Source organism: Rhyacophila brunnea, unplaced genomic scaffold, assembly GCF_057557595.1.
Source record: "Rhyacophila brunnea isolate RB1 unplaced genomic scaffold, BYU_Rbru_1.0 scaffold_7, whole genome shotgun sequence".
In the NCBI taxonomy this organism is placed as follows: Eukaryota; Metazoa; Arthropoda; class Insecta; order Trichoptera; family Rhyacophilidae; genus Rhyacophila; species Rhyacophila brunnea.
This window is the reverse complement of record NW_028233339.1, coordinates 22,606,054-22,628,756: the sequence shown is the minus strand read 5'-3', so window position 1 is coordinate 22,628,756 and position 22,703 is coordinate 22,606,054. Positions and strand designations below refer to the sequence as shown.

Here is a 22,703-nt window from a genome sequence, read left to right as displayed (position 1 = left end):
AAAGGAACATACTGATTCATCGCAGTAAAATCTGGTAATCAAATTCGCCATTTTGAAAAGCGACGATTTTGCGTAAACAAATATCACGTGGTCTGTACGTGTGCGGCAAACTTCGAATGTGTTTGTAATTTTGTGCAAAGTGCGAATGTAATGTTTTCAAATAATTGATATGGATTAATTATACCATCGTATTATTTTCTCGAAATCATAAACATACTATAATAGTATTTGAGTATCAACCTATGTTCAATTTGAATTGGGTTATAATAATAATATACCCGTATATATATCAATAGTATGTTTGCTACAAAATCCACCCAAGTTATCAGTACGTAGGTACTTGCACAGGTTTGATTAAAAACCATGATGAAATTAACATTTAAAAAATATGAATGCTTAATATTATTTTGACAGCCCTGTTTTCTGATCGGCTTCATCTCGCAGGTGTTCATAAAATAATAATAATTCTCCGCGCGGCAGAAATTATCAGTAATAATAATAATATTTCTTGAAATAAAATCTCCGATGATTAGTGATTTTTGCGAAAAGATCGATTTAAATTGACGTAGTTACGACGCCGAGGTCCTTTTTATACTGAATTATATTTGAACGGCGGGCTCTTCAGCGGGCCCTTAAACAGATACGTATTGGTACAAAAAAATAAACCATTAATAATATTATTATGTGTCCGTCATATTCAATAATATGTATTTTTAGTCACAGGATGACAGAATTGTGACTCTAGAATAGGAAAGAGATACATCGATATTTTACTACTGGTAGGTATTAATTGTTTTTATTTTATTCTTTTATCGTGGGGGGGGTTCAAAATCAGTCAAAGGGCCCGAAGTAAATGGAAAGAGCCGTGAAGATTTGTTTACCACAAATTGGATAAATCCTAGTTGATGATGGACTAAATCATAAAAAATGAAGAGTTTTAATTATTGTCGGTCCCCCCCCCTCCCGTCTTAAAGCCCGTGTCCGCGCAGAAATCTATCCGGCTCTGTTTCGAAAATATTAAAACAATGAACAATAGAGAACTTCGTCTTCGGCTAAAATACTCCTAATCTAATCAACAATCGTTATCAACGGCCGGTGGAATTACAATTACGCTATGGACTGTTATCGTTATCATAGCTGATAAAGCGGAAAACGAATAAACACACGGAGAAAATACATTTTCAGATTCGACGTTTTATACATTTGAAGTGCCTATATTGACGGAAAATATTCCACAAAAAGTGACAAGCCATTCGGAAAAGTGATGACAATGTCGGGGGATCTTCAGATGGGGATGAAATGCATCAAATACATGCTTTTGACTATCAACATGATGTTTGTGGCGAGTACCATAATTTTATTATTCTTTTTTAATTTTCGTAATGTCGGTCCATCAATATTTTGTAAACGGGTGCTATTTAATTAAATCGATTCTTTGGGAGATATTTTTTTTAGTCTCAATTGTTTTTTATAACTATAGATTTTAATCAAGTAAAGGAATCTAATAGAAACAAATACTTACCTACTTAATCGTTTTTAAAGTTTCCTTTTTAGATGACGTTTTTAGGGCTTTTAATAATGTGTTATCTATTATATAAGTATTAATCGAATCCATTCCGAGAATAGATGTTTTGGAAGTACGAGGGTGGGTCAATAATTCCTTAGAAAAAAGCATTAAAACAGTTTTTATTTTTGTGTTTTTTTTTATTTCTCAACATAATCTTCTTGGAGCTCAATACACTTGGTAAGACGTTTCTCAATTTTTTTTAAACCGTCAGAAAAATAAGTTTTCGGAAGGTCCTCAAAATAAGCATTTGTCCGATCGATGACTTCTTCATTTAAAAAAAAAATGTTGTCCACTTAGCCATTTTTTTAAGTTTGGGAAAAGGAAAAAGTCACTGGGGGCTAAATCTGGCGAATACGGTGGGTGGTCGACCAATTCGAACTTCAATTCTTCAATTTTAGCCATTGATCGTAAACATGTGTGAACACGGGCATTGTCCTGATGAAAGAGGATTTTTTCCCTGTTTAAATGAGGCCGTTTTTCTTCAATTTTGTTTTTTAGCTGGTCCAATAAAGATGCATAATAATCCCCTGTTATTGTTTTTCCTTTTTCCAAATAGTCAACGAAAATAATTTCACGTGCATCCCAAAATAGAGTAGCCATAACCTTACCAGCTGATTTTACGGTTTTCGCCTTCTTTGGACATGGTTTGCCTTCGCAATCCACTGCTTTGACTGTTCTTTCGTCTCGGGAGTATAGTGGTGTATCCATGTTTCATCTACAGTCACAAAGCGATGAAAAAAATCATCCGGATTGCGTTGCATGAGCGACAACAGGGCTTTAGAGGCCACCAACCTATTGCGTTTATTGTCGACTGTGAGCAAACGCGGCACCCATCATGCAGAAATATTTTTCATGCCCAATTTGTCATGTAAAATAGAAATGACGCTACCTTTTGAGATCCCTGTAACCTCAATTATCTCACTCAACTTTAATCTTCGGTCACTTAACACCATAATATGGTGTTATGGTGGATATTATCGTGGATTTTATTGATCATTTCTGGTGTAGTCACCTCTACAGGACGTCCTGAGCGTGGTTCATCCTTTGTTGATGTACGACCACGTTTAAATTCATTTAACCAGTTATAAATAGTTGCAAGTGAAGGAGCAGATATGCCGTGAACTAAATCCAACTCATTTTTTATTTCCTTTGCTGTTAACCCTTTTATATTAAAATGTTTAATAACAGCTCTAAACTCAATTTTCTCCATTTTTTGTAAACAAGCAAATTTTTTTTTTAAATGTACGAGAAACACACAACAACCCGACCAATCTGATTGAAACTTCGCAGCATACTGAATTGGTAGTGCCGCTGCATGAAAACAAACCGCTTACAGTACTAGTCGCGCCACCTGTCGGCTTTTCTAAGGACTTATTGACCCACCCTCATATCAACCATCCCTAAGTAGACTGACTCATTCTGCTTACTTAGAAATCGACCTAACAGCGAATGTGGGATGCATATAGACATGTACGCATTTCAAATACCTACTGGGCTAGTTCATGAATATTTTCGTGTAACAATACATGGTACAATAATAATTTTATAATACTGTGGGTCTATTCTATACTTATCGACCGCTAAAATGATAAAGTGATAAATATTATCAAACTTAGGGTAGGTTTGTATCAAAGTATTAGCGCATATTGTAACAATTACAATAAGATGTTTGTAATTGTTGTAAATATAGCACTTATTGCAACAATTACAAACATCTCATTGTAATTGTTATAATAACTGCTAATGCTAATACTAATTACAAACCTACCCTAAGTTTGATAATATTTATCACTTTAGCGGTCGATAAAAGTATAGAATAAACCCACTGGTATAGAATTCATGTTGTAGCTAATTATTGGTAAGTACAAAAGTTAATGATCTTAGACAGGGTTAAGATCTTTGTATGACAGCAGAAAGGATTAACTTCTTATCAGTTTAATACGATTATTGGTCGTTATCCGGATACATTTTATTGTTTTGCCACACTAATATTAAATTAATGGTATCAAAATGTTATATTTTTGGCTGACAATCAATCACATCAATCACATCAATCATCAGAATCTGTGGCACATTTGCCATTTAAAAAAACGTCTAATTACACTTTTATAATCCTAGAAAGCCTTACGATATTCTTATGCCGGCTCCAGACGATGTGTCAAAGTCACGCCGGTGCCGTGGCCCAATAAGAAGACACTCTAGTAAAAAGTAGCTAAGAGTTAAACCAAATGGTGATGCAAATTCGCGTAAACTGCATTCTACTGCACTGCCTATGGTGGCATTTGCCACTGTATACTGGTCTACGAATAGTACTATTGCTTATTAATAATGGTTAACAAATCTAGCCTCTAATTACATTTTAGTGCCTATGTACTTACCACTTTGCTATCGTATGGCTTATAAGCAAACCACATTAAAGACTTTCTTTTTTACAGTTGACAGCGACACTAATAATATCAGTTGGAACAATTATATACGCGATATACTATGACTATCAAGACTTCATCCATGTTCGCTATTTTTCTCCGGCCAGCCTACTCATCGCCATTGGTGTGATCATGCTGTTTGTCTCGTTCTTTGGATGCATCGGGGCCGCTAAAGAGAGTACTGCAATGGTCAATGTGGTGAGCTAAAGATCATACAGTAGGACATAATTCTGTACGCTACATGAAATTCTGCAAAAACCACTGAATAGTTTTTGGTGGTTGATCGGTTGAATGAAAGCCGTCCAAAGATGAGTGAAGAAATAAAATTCATTAAAAAAAATATTGGCTAAGCAAGCGGACAAGGTCAATATTTAACCTTAGATTGGGGCAATTGTCCCAGCAATCCACTTGTCTTGATAATGCTTTATGGGTTATTGAATGTACAAAGAATCTTTAAGAAAAATAACATATTAAGTAACAGGTATACCTCCTTTATATCAACATATTCTCACTGTCGATTTGACAAGTTTATGTGTTTATCTTCAGATCAATATAATGTAGGTCATGGCCCCCACATCTGGAAGTGGGCTCCCAGGCCAGGATGTTTGGTGCACCCCCTACTTATCGCTAAGGCGAAGGGCAGTGTAATTTTTTACATTCTCTCTTCTTGGTCGTACACTCATGGCTGAGGATCGTGACCACATTTGAATTTCGTCATCCTTTGAGCGACCAAGAGTTTCCATCCTTCTCGATCTTCCGCTTCTCTCAGGGCAAAATGGATGGTGCCACCAGTCAGCTCTTTCACTTGGTCGCTCCAGCGCGCAGACGCTCTTCCTCTGCTTCGCCTTCCCTGGAGTCCACCCAAAACCACCAGTCTCTCCAGGTTGTCCGGTCCGCGCCTGACAATATGACCAAAAAAACTGCAGAATTCGTCTCAGACAATATATTGTCGAGAGCCGTTCCTTTATCTGCAGTCTTTGAATGATTGACTAGTTCGTCGTTTGCTCCGTCCAAGAAATATGAAGCATTCGGCGCCAACACCACATCGCAAAGGCATCAATTGCCTTCCATTCCCTTGTATTCAGGGTCCACGACTCGACTCCATATAAAAATATCGAGAACACTAATGTTTGCACAAGTATCATTTTTGTGGCAATCGAAATTCCTCGATCCTTCCATATAGTGGTAAGACATGTCATCGCATTTTTTGCAATCTGTGTGCGCCTTCTTATTTCCGCTTCACATTAGTGTTCCCCAAATGGTATTCCAGGGAACTCAGGGTTCTTTGAGGTAAAATTAAGAGTGTTTCGTGTACCTATTTTTACGCGATTTTTGTATTCGCCCCCCGGCTAGAGCCCTGTCAGCCCCCCCCCCCCCCCCCGCCCTTGCGGGGGCCATGATGTAGGTAGTAAGTACTACATAATATAATATTGTTACAAAATAGCCGATTGAATGTTCTTAGTACAGTATTACAGATTTCAGCAGTGTTTCCCAATATAAAAAAGTATTAAATATTTGTTTAGGTCTCTCAGCAGCCAATCTGTTATCATTATCAGAGAGAGTTATATATTTTTTTTTGTCATACTACACCTATTTAAAACCTACCTAAAAAAGTACACGTGCGATACGCATATCATTTCAAATCTCACGAAGCCATGAGAGTGCGCGTACCGCGGTTTGGGAAACACTGTCTTAATATATTATTAGAAGCATTTACTCACTGATGAAAGGAATAGAGAAGAGTCTTGAGAGTTGTATGTGAAAAAGACACACGGTGACGATTGTGAGGAAGGTTTAGCGAACAGAACAGAATTAATAAATAAAATTCAGATATCTTATACCCCAATACACTACATTTTGAAGCAGTGTTTTGAAAGTGTGAGTATTCTACAAAAATGAAATACACATTATAGACATGCCATAGTATGTGTTGCAACCTTTAAATACACCAATATTGAATGAGCATCAGTTCATAAACCGGGCGCAGTCAGAACGAAGGACAAGCTTAGAGTGACCTATTCTTGACACATGTTTAAGTTTATCCCATATTTTTCCACACTCGAGATCGGATGCCTGTTACTCCAGACCCGTTAGGTATTTCAGTTCCCATTAATTAATTCTGTGTTCTCTGGTTTAGCGTCTTTGGGCACTGTATTATATCCTCTCATATGTCGACATCATTGGGCAGGCCATGTTTCAAGAATAGAATACTGACATCTTACCAATCACCCGTGAGGCTCCTTTTCATTAAACCAGAAAGAACGAAGGATGGGACACCTAAACCTACGTAGTTGGACTGTGTTGAAAGTGATATAACATCACATGGGTCATGACACCAGTGGCGATTCTAGATGTGTGGAGGCCGCTTATGAAAATTTTGCCTATGCGTTACATCTGTGTATGGACAATTTATTTACTTTGACCAATTCACCATAAGGACAATTCACTGAGGGTTTACACAAAAATATTTTTAAATTTTATTGTACAACAATCAAAATTTATAACAATATTGAAATGAAATTATACCAATTCTCCTGTCTTATTCCTGTAAAAAAGGCTAAAATATTATAATGCTATGTGGATCTTGGCGTCCTACTGAAGAGGTTTCTTAATATAATTTAAATGAGAAACGTGTCGAATACATCGATGTGACATCATCGTTATTCTCAAAACACACATTGCCAAATGGAGATCCGCACATTGGTGGAATGCAACTTTTTAGTTTGAAAAAAACATCTAGCGCTGCTAGCAAGAAATCGCATGTATCTCAGGCTGCGAATCGAAGCCGCCAGAACGCATACGCACACCCGGCACACCTACGAATTGGTCATTCTTATACCGACTCGCCGGTCGTCGCATCCCAATATACCCACGTTTCGAGAGGTTTCGCGCGACTGTCGCTAGGTGCCTATCTGCGCATCTTCATATGCAACATCGGAGCGATGTTCCTAGAAGGTTTGATTTATAGCTGTGCGGCAAACGAGGCGAGTCTAGATGTGAGAGGCGGCTTAAATCCACGACTTCAGAAGTGAACATTCTACTACTCGTTCATTGCAGACGAGTTGGAAATAACATCTACTAAAACATTGGAAAACTGTCACTTGACTATTAACTTCTCCTAACTAAACTATATTCTTACGTTTAAATTTATTGACTGTATACACACCATAATATAATATATACCACATATTAGTATTTTTTTCGTTTGGCCCAATCAGCAAGTTAAACCATTTGTCATTATTTAAAAAAAAATATAATATTATGATTCGATAATGTGCTGTATAAAAATGTAGATATCAAATATTCTTCTTTCAACTTATAAAATCTTGATACAGCTTTGCTTATCAATAATTAAGATGATTGAATTTGACTGAACCTACTCAAGAACATCTTGCTGCACATTTTCCAATCGTTTTTGACACACCAGTAGGCAACTCTGATACATTGTTGCCATGTAAGTCTAATCAAAATAATAATACCTAATTTATGTTTAAAAACAGTTGAAAAATTTTAAACCATTTTATTATGATTACAATAGGAGAATGGTTGCATGTCATTTCAATATTTTTTATAAATTATGACTGTCATAATACTATTTATATATAAATTTATAAAAAAATTATATGTTTCGGTGAAATGGACGGAGTGAAACGGCTACGGTGAATTTTCCGTAAACCCGATAAACCGCCACTGAGTGTTATAATACAGCAATAGTCATGTTGCCGGGATTTTTTTCACGGAAAACCTCCAGTGCATAAGATTCAAGACATTGGAAGGAGTTTGCAGCAGACAGAGGTGACCAAGAGTCACAATTGTTTGTAGCTCTGATGATGATGATGCCTCCCAATATTATCACCTTATTCACTACATTAGTTAACGAATTCGGTGGCTTAATGGCCAATGCAGAGACTTAGACTAGGAGTGATCGACTGGAGAACTGGGCAGGGTGAGATGGGCAACTTCCACTCTAGACTGTAGCACCAAAGAAGAAGAATTTGTACACAATATAACTTTGAAGATGTTAGTGTATTATTTTTTACAAAATGTCTGCATATTTTCCTTTCAGTTTGCAGTTCTCCTGTCTCTGGTATTTTTGTTGGAAATAGCAGCTACTATATCAGCATATAGTCTTCAGAATGGACTTAGGGAGGTCGTCCATAATAATTTGAAATACAATTTGGAAACATATAATACAAGCATATCTTCGAAGGAAGCAATGGACTTCTTACAAAAGAATGTAAGTAGAAACGTATATATCTTCATCATAATTAAATTGTTTATTTTTCGGTTTCACCCAATTTCATCGACTCCTGGATATAGGCAGTGACATCCCTAAGCAAAGTGCTGCCCTTAAGCAGACTTAGAACGTCGCCTCCTTTCATTTTTAGTTTCAAATTGTCTAAAAATTTGTTGGGTACCTACTTACCTATATTATTATTTATTTTTGGCTATCTTAAACAAACAAATACATCAAATTTACATTGACATTGACATTTACATGACATGACTGAGAAATCTAGTCAGTAGTGGTTTTAGGTACGCGGAAGAAAATTTGCTTGTGTGATAAACCGCCATTACAATAATATGACATATTATTACAATGCAATATCAATACAACAACGGTTGTTGTCAGGATTTTTATGGTTAGATTAATTTATAAACTAAGATCTCGATACTTTCTAATGAAGCCGACAGCATCGTTTGCTTCATCGAAAACCGCCACCGCATCCAAAAGTTGTAATATTTGTATTCGATCCTTCATTTGCCGCCCCTATGCAATGCATAACCACCACGGGACGTCACTGGACATAGGCCTCTCCCATTTCTCTGTGACATGTAACATAATTATGGAACTTCAATTTGAATAACATTGTAGTTTTTTCTATCAGTATTATAAATATTATTTGATATAATACTGATAGAAATTACCTCACAGTGAGAGTGATATAATATGAAGAGATTGGCATTTTTATAGGAAATATGACGTTGCAACAAAAATAAACTCATTTTATCTGAGAATGCAATCCGTGAGAACATTATACCTACTGAAATCGATAATTTGAAACCAATTTATTATTTAACGAATGCATAGACGGGATAGGGGGGAGGGTTAAATTAAGAATATGTGACAGTGGGGGTACCCAAAATAGTCAGACGTAATTTATTGACGAACCCCAAGGACACCATTCGGATTAATGGCACAATGCTCACCACCTGGTACATAATATTATGTATCTGCCGCTCGATTATCCGATAACTACTATAATCCGCCGTTATTTTTACTAGTTGAAAGCACAAAGTCAACCTCTATAATTCGCCGGTATTCGATTGTCAAATTCAGTAGTCTGCCACGTACAAGTATACAATTAAGATGAGACGGGTTTATTTTGAAAACTTCTCTTTCGTAAAACGTACGTTCATCGCGAAGAAAGTAATGTACCAGGGAGGAAAGTGCCCAAGGACCGCATCACAATTATGCCGTGCTCCAATGCAACTGGGACACACAAACTGAAGCTTTTGGTCATAGGGAAAGTCAGGAATCCTAAGCCATTCAAGAATATCTGCCTCACTGAACATCTGGTTGTGTCAGGTGATTTACTGCTTAATATTTAGTTAATAAACTTAGCTTATAAATATGTATAATTTAGTAAATTGATACACCCCTGTTACAGGCGGGCTTCTCCCGGTGTAAAATAATCATTTAGTAGCTATAAGTCGAAACGTAACCCTGACCTCTAGAAACGGCTTCATAAAACATCTAATCTGATTCCTTGCTCAACCACGTAAGTATTTTTTATTCATAAGTAAAGGCCTTCGTCCGGTGTGTGAAAATCACATATTGGGCGGAGGTGCAATTAAGATACATTTAATTTAATTTAAAAAGTATAAATGATGATGGATGAAAGAGATAATTTTAAGACTAAATATAAGTATTCATATAATAAATTTTGCCGCGCTTGCCGGCAACGTCCAAATTTCCACGCGCCTGCGCCGGGGTGGTCCTCGTGATTCGTCAAATCAAAAAACATCACGCGATAAAATTTGGCCAATCACGAGAGTCCTTTTTGTTGGATGGCGTGGGTACGCGAAGTTTGAAAAAGAAAAAAAAGCTAGTGAGCGTCCTTTTTTCAACGTGTACGGACCTGCGAAACTTATTGTTAAAACAAAATATGTAAACGTGTAAAGAAAATGTAAAATATAAGAAGACCACGTTACGAGCACGAAAGACCGTGTTTTATTTACACTCCAATCGTTTATATCTTTTTTTTTGTGAATCCGGGGTTCGATGCACACTTGAGCTAGCCGCTGGAACCCCGGGTATCTCAAAATACTTGATTTTGATTATAAATAAAACCGTAATTTGCTAGTACAATCTCAAAAAAAAAACTATTTTTACGAAATACCTGTTTTAATTTTTACCATATTTTGTATGTATGTAGTATAATCCGCCGCTTTCACTAATTGGACACTTGTCCGGTTTTTGGGGTGGCGGATTACTGAGATAGTACTGTAGTTAGTACTTTTTCACAAATTGCCTAACACATGTTTATTGCATTTATCTTACCTTACATGTTTGATAAGCTTTGTGCGCTATAATAATAATTAAGATAGCTTCAATTATGATAAGATTAAAAATGTTTTATCTCTCAACAATTAATGTTATGTTCAAAAATGCCTATTAATATCAAAGATGTTGCCAGGGGCGGCTCTATATTATGGGACTATGGGTAGGTATCATCCCCGACTGGGTTTAATGCAAGATAACGAAAGAAAATATAAATATGTTGTCTGTATTAATCACCGTTTTCTTCAATTTTTTTTGCTTCGGAAAAAAAAATAATTACATTAATTTTATGCATACCTACCATAAATACATTGGTTTTATTAAATATAAATGATAACTTATTTTTCTCATCTGCCCATCTTTAAAACGTTTTTCTTCGCAGCGAGCAATACAGCTTTGGTTTCTAATACAATAAGTGAATAACACAATGCTTAGAAGAATCATAAATAGAAATCACATATAAAACATCATTTATAAACATAGCTGCTTTTGATTTTGGGCATTTTTAGAGCAGATGGTCACGTACACATCAAAAGCACCAATGTTGGTATGATGCTTAATATGAAATTTCTATTTATGATTCCCAAAAATACCAAAACAACAAAAAGTATGTACAAAAATAAGTAACTGCTGTGTATAAGCATAATAGACACTTGATGTTGCGTAAAATATAGGATCTCTTCAACATCTTTGATTAATATGCACATGTACCTACCTAATCAACTTGTCAATGGCATTCATATTGTGTTAAATAGACAATGAAACCACAACTATTCCACATATTTTATTTAAGTAAATGGGGCTCTATTCAAATGTACAATTATTGCTTTCTATTAATTAAATTAATTTTATTATTACAATATTTTCCCTATTGACTGAAAACCACAATACCTATACGAATGATAAGGGTTTTTAGTACATATCGGCGTTGCCATCTATTTTATACTGATTTAGTACAGATGTCTAAAAATTACAGTATTTCTAAAAAAAAAAAATTATACAACACGGAACATTTTTCGTTTTGAATCAATCCTTCATATTTTTGGCATAAAATTTTAGTATTAGTACGGTTGACAACACTGGTAAATACCCATTCCTTAATTTATTATTTAAATCACACCCACAGTATAGTGGCAGAACGCCCACATGTTGATCTGTAGGATCTGTTGACTCAAATTCAAGTTATATTTTTCAATGTGTGTTTGACACATTTTAAAATGTAACCCATAATTATTAATAATCTGTAACACAAAAATGGTTACCACACCAAAATATCAATTAATGAAAAATACAGTCTGGGTACACAAGGATGGTATATTTTATTTTTCTATTAGTATTATTTCATTTTTGTGTTTTTTTTTTGGCATTTTATTAGTTTCTCTCTTCCGTCTTCTGTCTGTAATTTGCCAAATTTATAATAGGTAATAGCCTCTTGACTGTGACATAGTGTTTCAGGATGCATTGATCAGTTCCTCAAACGATTTAATTGGTTTACTAGTAAATTAATATCCCACAGCTTTCTTGATAACCCTTGATGGTTCACTAGTGAGCCACCGAAGTCACTCTGATTAGACCGCTGATATAAATATAACTATTGTACATTTGTATTCTTGGAATATTATAGCTCCAGTGTTGCGGTATCGATGACCCAATGGATTGGAAAGATATAATAGCTACCAATCAAACTGCTGATAATGCGACCCTGCCTATGTCATGCTACAAAACAGGTGTCATCGAATTTGGAGAGTTACGCTATTATACCACAGGATGCATGAACAACCTCGTGAGACTTATCGCTCAAAGTTCAGTTTTGTTGGGCACTGGGGCAATGACAATCGCTTTTATTCAGGTAATTTTTGAGTTTACTACAGTGACATTATATATTTATGTATATATTTGTCATGTTTATATTGGTTCCGAATTGTATATTTTTCAATGAAACTGTTATGGATATTCTATTCTGATGTTTAGATAAAATTAATATCAATCAACAGTGGTGGTTTTAGTGATTTTATATAAATTGTAAAACCTGGTTTAAAATTTAATGGCATAATCAGACTGATTTTTTCAAATTAAAATAGACCAGTGGCGATGGATGGAGGTAGGGTGTTAAGATCAGCCATAAATAGTGCTTACTGAACTTTGTCAGTCATACGTATTTATTTTCATTGGAATAAGACTACAATTTACAGACGGTGTTGGTTAGTTTTTAATATTTAATTAAACCCTGCGTAACCAAGCCATAATAAATAATAGTCAAAAAATACCCGTCTATCTATAAAATATCTACAATTATGCAATTAAGTCATACATAACTTTAGATATTTTATAAATAGAATAATATTTTATATCTATTATAGATTGGTTTAGGCAGGGCTTAATGAAATTAAAAAAATGAACCAACAATATTTGTAATCCAACGAAAACAAATAAGTATGAATGAAAAACTGTGCTCAATAATTTTGTCGTATCGCCCAAAGTATACCAAAACTATTATGGTTTGAATTCTAATGGATTTAAGTTTTGTACTATTCCATTTGAGTCGTTTTTTGCGACCCAGGTTTCGCCTTTCGGCATCTTCAGGCGCACTCTACACTCACCAAAGGCAAACACACTGATTGTATTGAGAGGTGTTTCGAAAGGTGAAACCCAGGTCGCAAAAACGACTTAAATGGAATAGTATAAAACTTAAATCCATTAGAATTTAAATTCAAATTCCATCAAGTACCTTCGGTCGATAGTATTAATATTATGGTTTGGTTGGCAGGGTTTAATTGATTTTTAAAAACTAACTAATGTCATCTGTAAATTGTAGTCTTAGTTCAATAAAAACAAATACATATGACTAACAAAGTTTAATGTGCACTATTTATGGCATATCATAACAACCTACTTCCACCTTTTGCTACTGCAATAGACATACAGTAGCATACCATAAACACAAATATAGTGGGTGAAGTACAACTTCTTTAAATTTATTATAAAATCTTCCATGATTGAAGTAAGATGGAACATTGCTGCATGCGAAAGAATATCACATTTACGTAATCTATTATCGAAAGATGTACATTCCTTGTATGTATTACCGTCATTGCCTTAATATGGTGTCTCTAAGCAACGCAAGGTCTACCTGATTCACCGATTTCAATATTGTTAAATGATTATTGATCGATCATGATCTAATTTGTGCATAATCTAAATTGATATTAATTTGATGAAATTTATATTGTATGTTCATCACCTTGCGAATGTTTATCGTAGATAAAATGAATAGATATTATTACAGACAATTTTAGGGGCCTCTTTGAGAATAGTACGATGGATCGAATGACTTATATTATGTTTTAAGTAAAACCACCTCTGTTCATCAATTGAGACTGCGAGTGGTATTTCCAGTGTTTAATTAAATGTATGGTACAAAAACTTCATGATAAATAAAATAACCATGACTAGGAAGTCAGTCTTATATAATGTGTCAAAGCTGTCGGGTAGGACCTCATGTATCCAATATGTAGAAGGTGTGGTACATGTTGTTTGTTATAATATAGTATTAAGGGTTATGTTTGAAATTACATTTCTATTTATTGACTATCCATCAAAATTCATATTTGTCTTGTATTATTATATATATATTATATATTATTTTGCACCTCAGAATTGTAAAAATTAATATCTTTTATTTTTAGAGAAATGAACCGCTTTTAAAAATTATAATAGCTATGATTGTATCAAATTGAGATGTTTTACTCCAATTTCAATTTTCCAGTTTATTGGAATCATATTTTCCGTGATGCTGGCCAAGACAATCCGACAGGCGAAATCAGACCGTGAACGGCGCAAGTGGGAAATCCGAGAACAGATTGCAAACGCTTACACACAAATGGAGCCCAATCAGATTAAGAAGATTGACCATCAAGCTCCCATTATATATGTCCCAACTATCGGCTCATCAGATTCGTGATCATCTAATTAGAAAAAGTATTAAACTACAATCATAATACCAAGTTTAGTGTTATATTACTTAGAATGTCTTAGAGTAACTTCATCTTTTTAATTAATTATTGGCTACTCCATATTATTTATAACTATTGCTTTTTGTTTTTGTAGATTTATGTTAAATGAATAAATTTTAATTGTTATTAATGAATGATGAAAAAATTGTGTCATTTTATTTGAGATCAAAATATTATAAGATAATTTTCAACATAAATACATAGCATAACTACTATTATTTATACAAAATATTGAATAAACAAATTTATTTAACTAGAAGATGTGTAAGAAGTGGGGTTTTAAAGCTATTGAAAGTGTAATTTATATGAAAATAATAAAATCTTTAATTGAAAAAATGTATTATTATTCAAAAAATTCATTTTTTTTTGTAAAAATGTACATAACTGTAAGTAAAATACATAACATGATGTCAATGCAAATTGTTAAGACTTATAAGCATTCCTTATCTACATATAAGTGATTCCAGAACGAATTAGCGGCATCTAGAATTTCACTTCCTTCATTCTCCCAGTCACCACCAGGCAAGAAAGGCGGGGTAAACTCTCTGTACGCAAGGCAGACTCTCCGTTCCTTAATATCCTCTCTTAAGACACAGTGTTCCCAGTTGTAACGGGCATTGCCGTAGAGAACTAGCAAAGACCGCCTGTAAACATTAATAGAAAACCTATAAGTGTGGGTGTAAATATGGACAAATTTTCCAATGCCATCTTTGGGTGTAGAACACATTTTAGTTAATTGTATATAATGAGCGAATTTATGAATGACTTGACATAATATTGTGTATTATATATAGATAACTTAAAAATCATTTAAATCGGTGTCGTTATTTTACAAGAAAGTTCGTTATATTTCCATAGTGCGAAGCAGCTCTGAGAGTAGGTCGGTCTATTGTCTGGGCTCCCATCAGTTGAAGTACGGCCTTATGGTGGAGGACTCAAGGGATATTTTTGAGACTCTGTAGCTCGATCAACTGACTTTCTTTTAAATATACTCACATAGTGTAGTCTAAAATTTAGAAGAAATCTATACATATATACTTAGCTACTTTTTTTCCCCAAATACTACGTGGTGTAAATAAGAAATTTTATTATTCTTTTTCTCCTATGAATGTGTAATTTGTCATATTCACTAAATGTAAAATAAATAAATTTCAATGGTTTAGAACAGCGCTGTCCAACTTCTTTCAGGCCGCGGGCATTCTTTCTTTAGCAAACATTTCAGGGCCAAAGAGGATAGGTAAATGAAAAGTTAGTTAATGTCAATTCAAAAGTTATTTTTTTATATAAAATAACACATACCTAATTAGAAATAATAAAAACAATTAGTTTAATTAATAATAATTTAATTATTAATTTTTTTTTGTAAAATTTTTTATTCATCATAAATTAATTACGTTTTAGGATTTAGGATCAACAGAGCTAATATCGATATTGAATGGATCACTGAATAAATTAATACTCAGCTTAAGGTCATCAAATTGAGAAAATCTTGTATTAAAATCTTCAATCAAGATATCTAATTTAGGTAAAAAAAAATATCGAAATTCACTTCTATATTACATTCCTTCATTTCTTCATAGAACTCTTTGCAAGATTCAAAATGAAATAAATTATTTTCCTGCAAATTCATATTTTAATGTATGATGGTTAATTCTGAACACAATTTTATATTTTCTTTCACCGAAGATTTCACGTCAAATATTATTTCTGACAAAGTTTCGCTCCCCAATGTTTGATGAAAAATTTGCTGTACAGCTCGCGGGCCGCAAAAGAAATTTGGCAGGCCGCCAGTTGGATAGAGCTGGTTTAGAGGAATTCTACATGCAGTAAAAAGTTTTGTGTAGATAGATATCAGTCGGTAGTGAGTGAACTGCAGCATTTTACATGCACGTGTAAAATGGTTTTTAGTGCACAGATATTGTATATTTTGAGATACTCAAAATTTAATGATTCTAATCCATTCAAAATTGAAGGCAAAATTGACAAATTGAGTAAGACAATATCTTCTCAAGTAAGAAGTACAAAATATTTCAACGCAAATTACTGGTTAATGATGTAATCTGGCAATTTGTGTGTACATAATAATAACATTTTGGTAAAAACTAGACAAAGGATATCTTTGCACTAACCCACTGCAATATATGTGTAGCACAGGGTTGGTGAATCTTTTTACGTACACGTGCCAAAATTTCCTAAATATTATTTTTCAACTGTCTGACATGCCGACCAGTTATGGAGGAAAATAGTTTTTAAAAATTCTATTAACAAAATGATGATACTAGATACCACTCACAGAACATGGCACACATAAGTATAGCTTTTTTCAATTACGCTATACATTTCGGTCCACAAATTTTGAAACTGTCTGCCAGAATTACTACTACATACTAGTTTCAACAAGTTTTTGTTTCTTATTTGGTGCAGTCATTTTTTTGTGGGTATAAATGAAATTGCTTTTTTATGTTTTAATTATTTTGGTCATTTACGCACAAATTGACACCAGAATTGCTCCGATCAGAAGAGGCATTCTCTCACTACAGTGGTCTCAAGCATTGTAAATCGATCTAAATTAGAGGTTCGCGGCACGGCATTCCCCGCCGCCTGATGAGGTTAGTGCGATAATATTATATGTGATGCATAAAGTCTAAGGACCGACCTATGCAATTATATATTTAAATTAAACGTAATGCTTATTCTTGTATTTGCCTGCTATTTTTTAGACAATGCGATCTGTCATTTATTATTGTTATAGGTATTTTTTTCTCTTAAAACGCGTGCCATGGAAAATCATCTTGCGTGCCATAGGTTCGCCACCACTGGTGTAGCACTTATCGAATACAATTTAAATGATGAGAAATAGGTATTATAGATTGTGAAATGAAAGAGGGTCTTACCTAGGCATGGGTATCCTTACAATAATATCTTCATTATATACAATTTCTTCTAAATGTTCAGGAACTGATTCCGGCTCATCCACCAGCTGGCCATTATTATTAACAATTCTCTTATAAGTAGAGCATTCAGACAAATTATACTTGGTCTTGTCTCCATCATATGGAGTCATTGTTAGAGTGGAGTCGGAGAGACAATTGACGGTGATTATTCTCTCACCCCAAACCCAACAGTCATCGATGTGCGGATCGATCGAGGCACCTCTCGTGGGATCATATTCTAGGGAGCATTGTTCTATTGTGCGGTAATTATTCAGTAGAGGAATCTGGTGGAACTTTTCTTGAATGAACCTGGAAAACTCAGGGAAACCCTTGAAATCTCCGATCTTTAATTTTTTCATCTTGAAATTTGTCTTTGGGCCGAAATTCTGGAAATGATTTCAAATGTGTAAGCACTTTCACCTCAATATTATCAACAACTTAGTAGTAGTAAGTAATCCTGGAGATATGGAGGTACATATAATGGGTTTCTTTGATATTGATGCTTCTTCATACAACAAACCATTTAAAAAAAAAAAAAAAACGGTTAGGTACATGTTCAAACACGCACGTTAACATCATTTTACTCCCTACTTCAATTATAGTTTGTCAATTTATGGCTACAGCCGTATGTTGTAGCTTAACTACTGGGGAATGCCAAAAGAAATGGCGTATTTCAAAAAAACACTACTTATTCTTAGGTCAATAATTACTATAAAGCAATCATTATTCGTAGGATGTTTATCACACTTGAATGGTCAAAGACATAGCTTATAATCAGTATCTTTAGAATTATCTTCAAATGTGTTAATCATGCTCATTTTTTGAATAATAAAATGCCTAATTCTTGTCAAATTTGGGATCATTATTCAGATATCAGATTATCAATATAATTTTTTATCGTAAATATTTCACTATAATAATGTCACATAAATTATACTGATGGTTTTATAAATGCGCTTAAAAATTAATAAATGTAAAAAATCTTAACACCACTGCACATTTATGTACTTACTGAAATATGACTATATTCTAAAACATTAGAGCGAGAGGTTTAAAAGAATACTATTTTATGTAATAAAAATACTTTATGCAGTCATCAAATGTTTAAAATAAATATAAAGGATAATAAGGCTTCAAAATTATATAAATAGATTATCTATAACGTTTAAGGAATGTCCAGGATCATGCCTTGAAAATAGAAAAAAAGCTCCATTTTGACCCACGCTGAGCACGTCCCCCCTTAAATGTGCTAATTTTTGCAGTGAACACCCAGTTCAAAGAATTTTAGAAAATAACGGAAGCCACTGCTTTGATTAAATGCATTTCTGTGTATTACTCGTTCGCAAATATACTGTCATAATATATTGTATAAGTACTCGCGTATCACTATTCCTACTTAGATAATAATTGATACAGTCGACAGTCTATGATGGCTCTCTTGTGAACGGGCATAATGATATCACAGAGGGAGATAACAAGTGAATCATGTCAGCAAACAAAATTTGTATCATTTGTATCATAGTAGCATTTAATGCTACTTCGATTTATGAAGATATTTTAAATTCGTCAAACTAAACGAATGCTTTATAAGACACTTGTACTAGGCATTAACTCTAAAAATTCAACAGTTAGATGACTGTCATATACTTGGGGTATCATCCGAAATGTAAAATATGAAAATTCTTAATGTAAGAAAAATCCATGTTGGAACATGAAAATACAACAAAATAAACAAATGGAAAAGGACGCAGTACCAATAGTGCAATTGTATTACCTTAAAAGAAGATGTGTTATTTGTCACAGATTTACGCAATCTAAGCATTTCGATTGATTATAACGTCAATGAGATAGCGTGAATAAATATTTTTACCTGCCATTTTTTTCTTATTTCGTATACATAATTCGAAATATAGTCATTAGAAAATATAGTTGCCAGTTGGGACTCGAACCCGCCTTGCTGGTGGCTAAATTGGTAAAAAGTGCTAAAAATTGAAGTCCCGCCCGGCACCTATATTTTTTCAAATTGTTGTTTCTGTGGTCTTTCCAAATTAGGCATGTTCAATAAGGAAATTTATATTCATACATCTTTTAAATTATTCTTTGAATATACAAAAATGATGTGATAGATGTCGCCTAGCCCATGGCAATGGCAGTGTGCCTGACATGATGCTAGGTAAGTGGACAACCGCTGTACAAATGCATTCATACAGGGGTATTCAAGGGGTATTAAGAGACTACAAGGCCGTCCTGATGAATCGATGACCTCACCGAGTACAGCAGATATATGTGGCAGCAAAAAACTATGGACCGAGAAAAGTGGAAAAAGCCGGAGACCTTTATCCGCCAGTGTACCAATCCTGGCTGACACGTCATAATGAAATTCGCTAAATTAAATGCATACTTTTAGGTCATGTGCACCGTATGAAAGACAATAAGCTAGTCAAAAGAGTTTAGTCAAGCAAAGCAGAAATAGAGACAAGCCAAAAGTTCACCGGTCCACTTTGGATAGGGAGAGAGTTGTTGGAGGTGAGGAAGCCAAAACCTGTCCCGGGTTGTCACCCTATTTAGACGATGATGATAACTCGGATAATAACATTAAATAAGTCATAATATATATACTGTAAATTATTCACCGATCTTAAATAAAAATATAAATAAGGCTCAAAGAAGAAAAGATAGCTTTGTAGAATGCCTATGGCTAAGACACACAGTGCAGTGCTGAAAGTTGTAGCGCCAACGCGGTGCGGTACCTTGCAGCAAAGTATGTCTTAGCCCTAATGACCCTAGTTGAAACTAATTATAAAAATAATTACTAGATAAAAAGAACTTCTTATATACAACATTTTTAAATTTTCTGTTGAATTATTATGCTCAATATGCTCAAACTTGTACATGATAATATGAAGTAAATAAAAAACAAACAAATATAGAATACTGAAATGTCATTTTGACATTTCATTTTGATTTCCATAGTAACGCACGTATATATTAATAATTTAGTTGCTAGGACCACCCCCTTAGCAACCAATAATAGCCTTTTACTTTTTACGGATTTTTCTGAAATAACTTTTTATACAAAACAGAATTAACTGAAAATGAATTCAATTCTACTTAAAGATGGCTAAAAATATTAAAAAATGCATTGGCATCGTGTTCTGATATATTCTAAGGCATAAAGCCCACCAACGCGGCGCTCGGTGCGCTCTCTACGAAGTAGGCCCCCTCCCACCCGCGCATTACCCTTCACCTATGTAATAAGGGGCTCAAGGAGCACAAAGTAATTATTATTATCAGCGTCTCTCATAACAAAGCAATAAAAATATTATTAAATTTCTCGTGGCTTGTAATTAATATTCACGATGACATCATTATACCAGCGAAATATCGGACACGCAATAACTAAACAAAGAGTTCACTGTTATTAAATAATGGCTTCTCGCCCGTCTATCGACAACGCTTCCAGGAGCGTGATTTTGCTTGCCGTGTTCAATGAATGGACTACGTTGTATTTTCGTTAATTCGAATCGCTGAGAAGCCAAAAAACGATGAATCATGGGGCAGGCAGGCACAATGCGTCGTCAAATCCAGTGTGCGCTGGCGTATTTGATTACGTTGTATTTTCGATGATTCACATAGAATATGCGCAAGCGCCCCGCAAGTCCGCTTTAGTGGACTTTATGCCTTAAAGTTTAAAATGTCTAGCTACTCGGGAAGTTAGTTAAAAATCGATTGCAAGATTTTTACTGGACAAACAACCACCGGACAAACAAGAATACGAGCTAATAAAAACGTTGTAATAACCTAAAAGATTGGAAAACAGGTTTTCGGTTTTTGAGTAGGTAATTGATAAGATTATGTTACATAATCCATCCCTTAATAAGACAAAAAAATGTGATTACTTACTGATAAATCTACATAGTTGAGAAAGTTAGCAATAGTCTATCTTCATGAAATATTTCTAATAGGGGAGGGGTAATTATGCAAAAAGTTAAAGGACGTACTTGGGTATTTATTTTCTTTTTGTCATTAATATGTGCCCTTTCATTTGTCTTGATTGTTTTTGGTATTATAAGTAAGTTTGTAATACCATCCATTTACTTTGCTATAATGTAACCTCTAATCATTTAGAAGACATTCAAAACATAACTAAAACGAAGTACCTAAGGACACTTACCTGCTTTTTTCTTCCACTTTGTGACAGATCCCAAGGAATTTCATCGATTCCTTTCATTATTGTATTTTCTTGAGCTTCCGTGATGAAATCCAGTTGTATAAAAACACCCGGAAAACGTATGGAGTCGCCAGAATGATTAGGGTGGTCTGATATGGAGCTCATGTCCCAACCTTTCCATGCCATATTGCATTCAGGGCAATATGTGTAGCAATTGTCCCTCTGAAAATAAAGATTCGCTTAGTCCTAATTCAGAATATAAATAACAAACAACAGTGTGTATTATGTTCAATTTTTGGAATTATTTTTAGTAGTGAAATTATATCGCAAACATACATTTTCTGAATTTTTTTTTCCATCAATATTAAAATCACTTTCACAAATAAGGCATGTCCTGCATCCTTTGCACCCACAGGGCCGTGTTTTGTTCATAATGTTAAAAATCCTATTACAAAACCTTAAAAGCTAAAAATATTGTGATGGAAAATGATTCTACTCTACGGAAGAATGACAGTCCTAAAATGTTGCCTTACCACCTAAAAATGATTTCCCCATACATTATACATTACTTTTTTTTAATTCTCATGGAATCGAAGTTGAGGCAATATTTTTTTATACCTACGAAGCAATGAATATTAGTAATACTGACGGATAAATATTAGAATTACATAATATCTAGGTATTATATTTTTTTAATATGCCTTTGAATATGCATATTTTATTAAATTTTGCACATAGTCGTGTGTATACATAATATCATGTAATTATACTTGAACATGCTGGTTTTAGCCTTACACGCATTAAAAAAACTATTCATCGGCGGGATCTTTTCAACCATTGCTATAATTTTTCTGTTCTTGTTTGCATTTGGACGGCATTGTATTAACATACCTAGTATATTATAATATCAAGTTAAAACATTAAATGAAAGCGCGAAGATGCCCAATTTTGTGATTCCGTTTAAAAGTCATAAAGGAAATGAGGATACTGGTAAATGTTTACCAAATTCTGTTCGAACCGAAGAATGT

The 22,703-nt window shown here is 34.2% G+C and overlaps 2 protein-coding genes across 2 annotated transcripts; one reads left to right on the top strand and one right to left on the bottom strand.

The window, feature by feature from the left end:
* Positions 1 to 1,162: 1,162 nt before the first annotated feature.
* LOC147064634 (CD63 antigen-like) lies at positions 1,163 to 14,730 on the top strand. The gene is made up of 5 exons (XM_085957461.1): positions 1,163 to 1,342; positions 4,003 to 4,191; positions 8,060 to 8,230; positions 12,183 to 12,407; positions 14,325 to 14,730. Exons 1-5 carry the CDS (start codon positions 1,265 to 1,267, stop codon positions 14,517 to 14,519), a joined length of 858 nt encoding a protein of 285 aa, XP_085813587.1. The 5' UTR covers positions 1,163 to 1,264; the 3' UTR covers positions 14,520 to 14,730.
* Positions 14,731 to 14,891: 161 nt separating this feature from the next.
* On the bottom strand, positions 14,892 to 22,184 carry LOC147064633 (alpha-ketoglutarate-dependent dioxygenase alkB homolog 4). The gene is made up of 4 exons (XM_085957460.1): positions 22,012 to 22,184; positions 21,679 to 21,897; positions 17,466 to 17,890; positions 14,892 to 15,215 (listed from the first exon to the last, which is right to left on the bottom strand). Exons 1-4 carry the CDS (start codon positions 22,105 to 22,107, stop codon positions 15,002 to 15,004), a joined length of 954 nt encoding a protein of 317 aa, XP_085813586.1. The 5' UTR covers positions 22,108 to 22,184; the 3' UTR covers positions 14,892 to 15,001.
* Between the last annotated feature and the right edge of the window lie 519 nt (positions 22,185 to 22,703).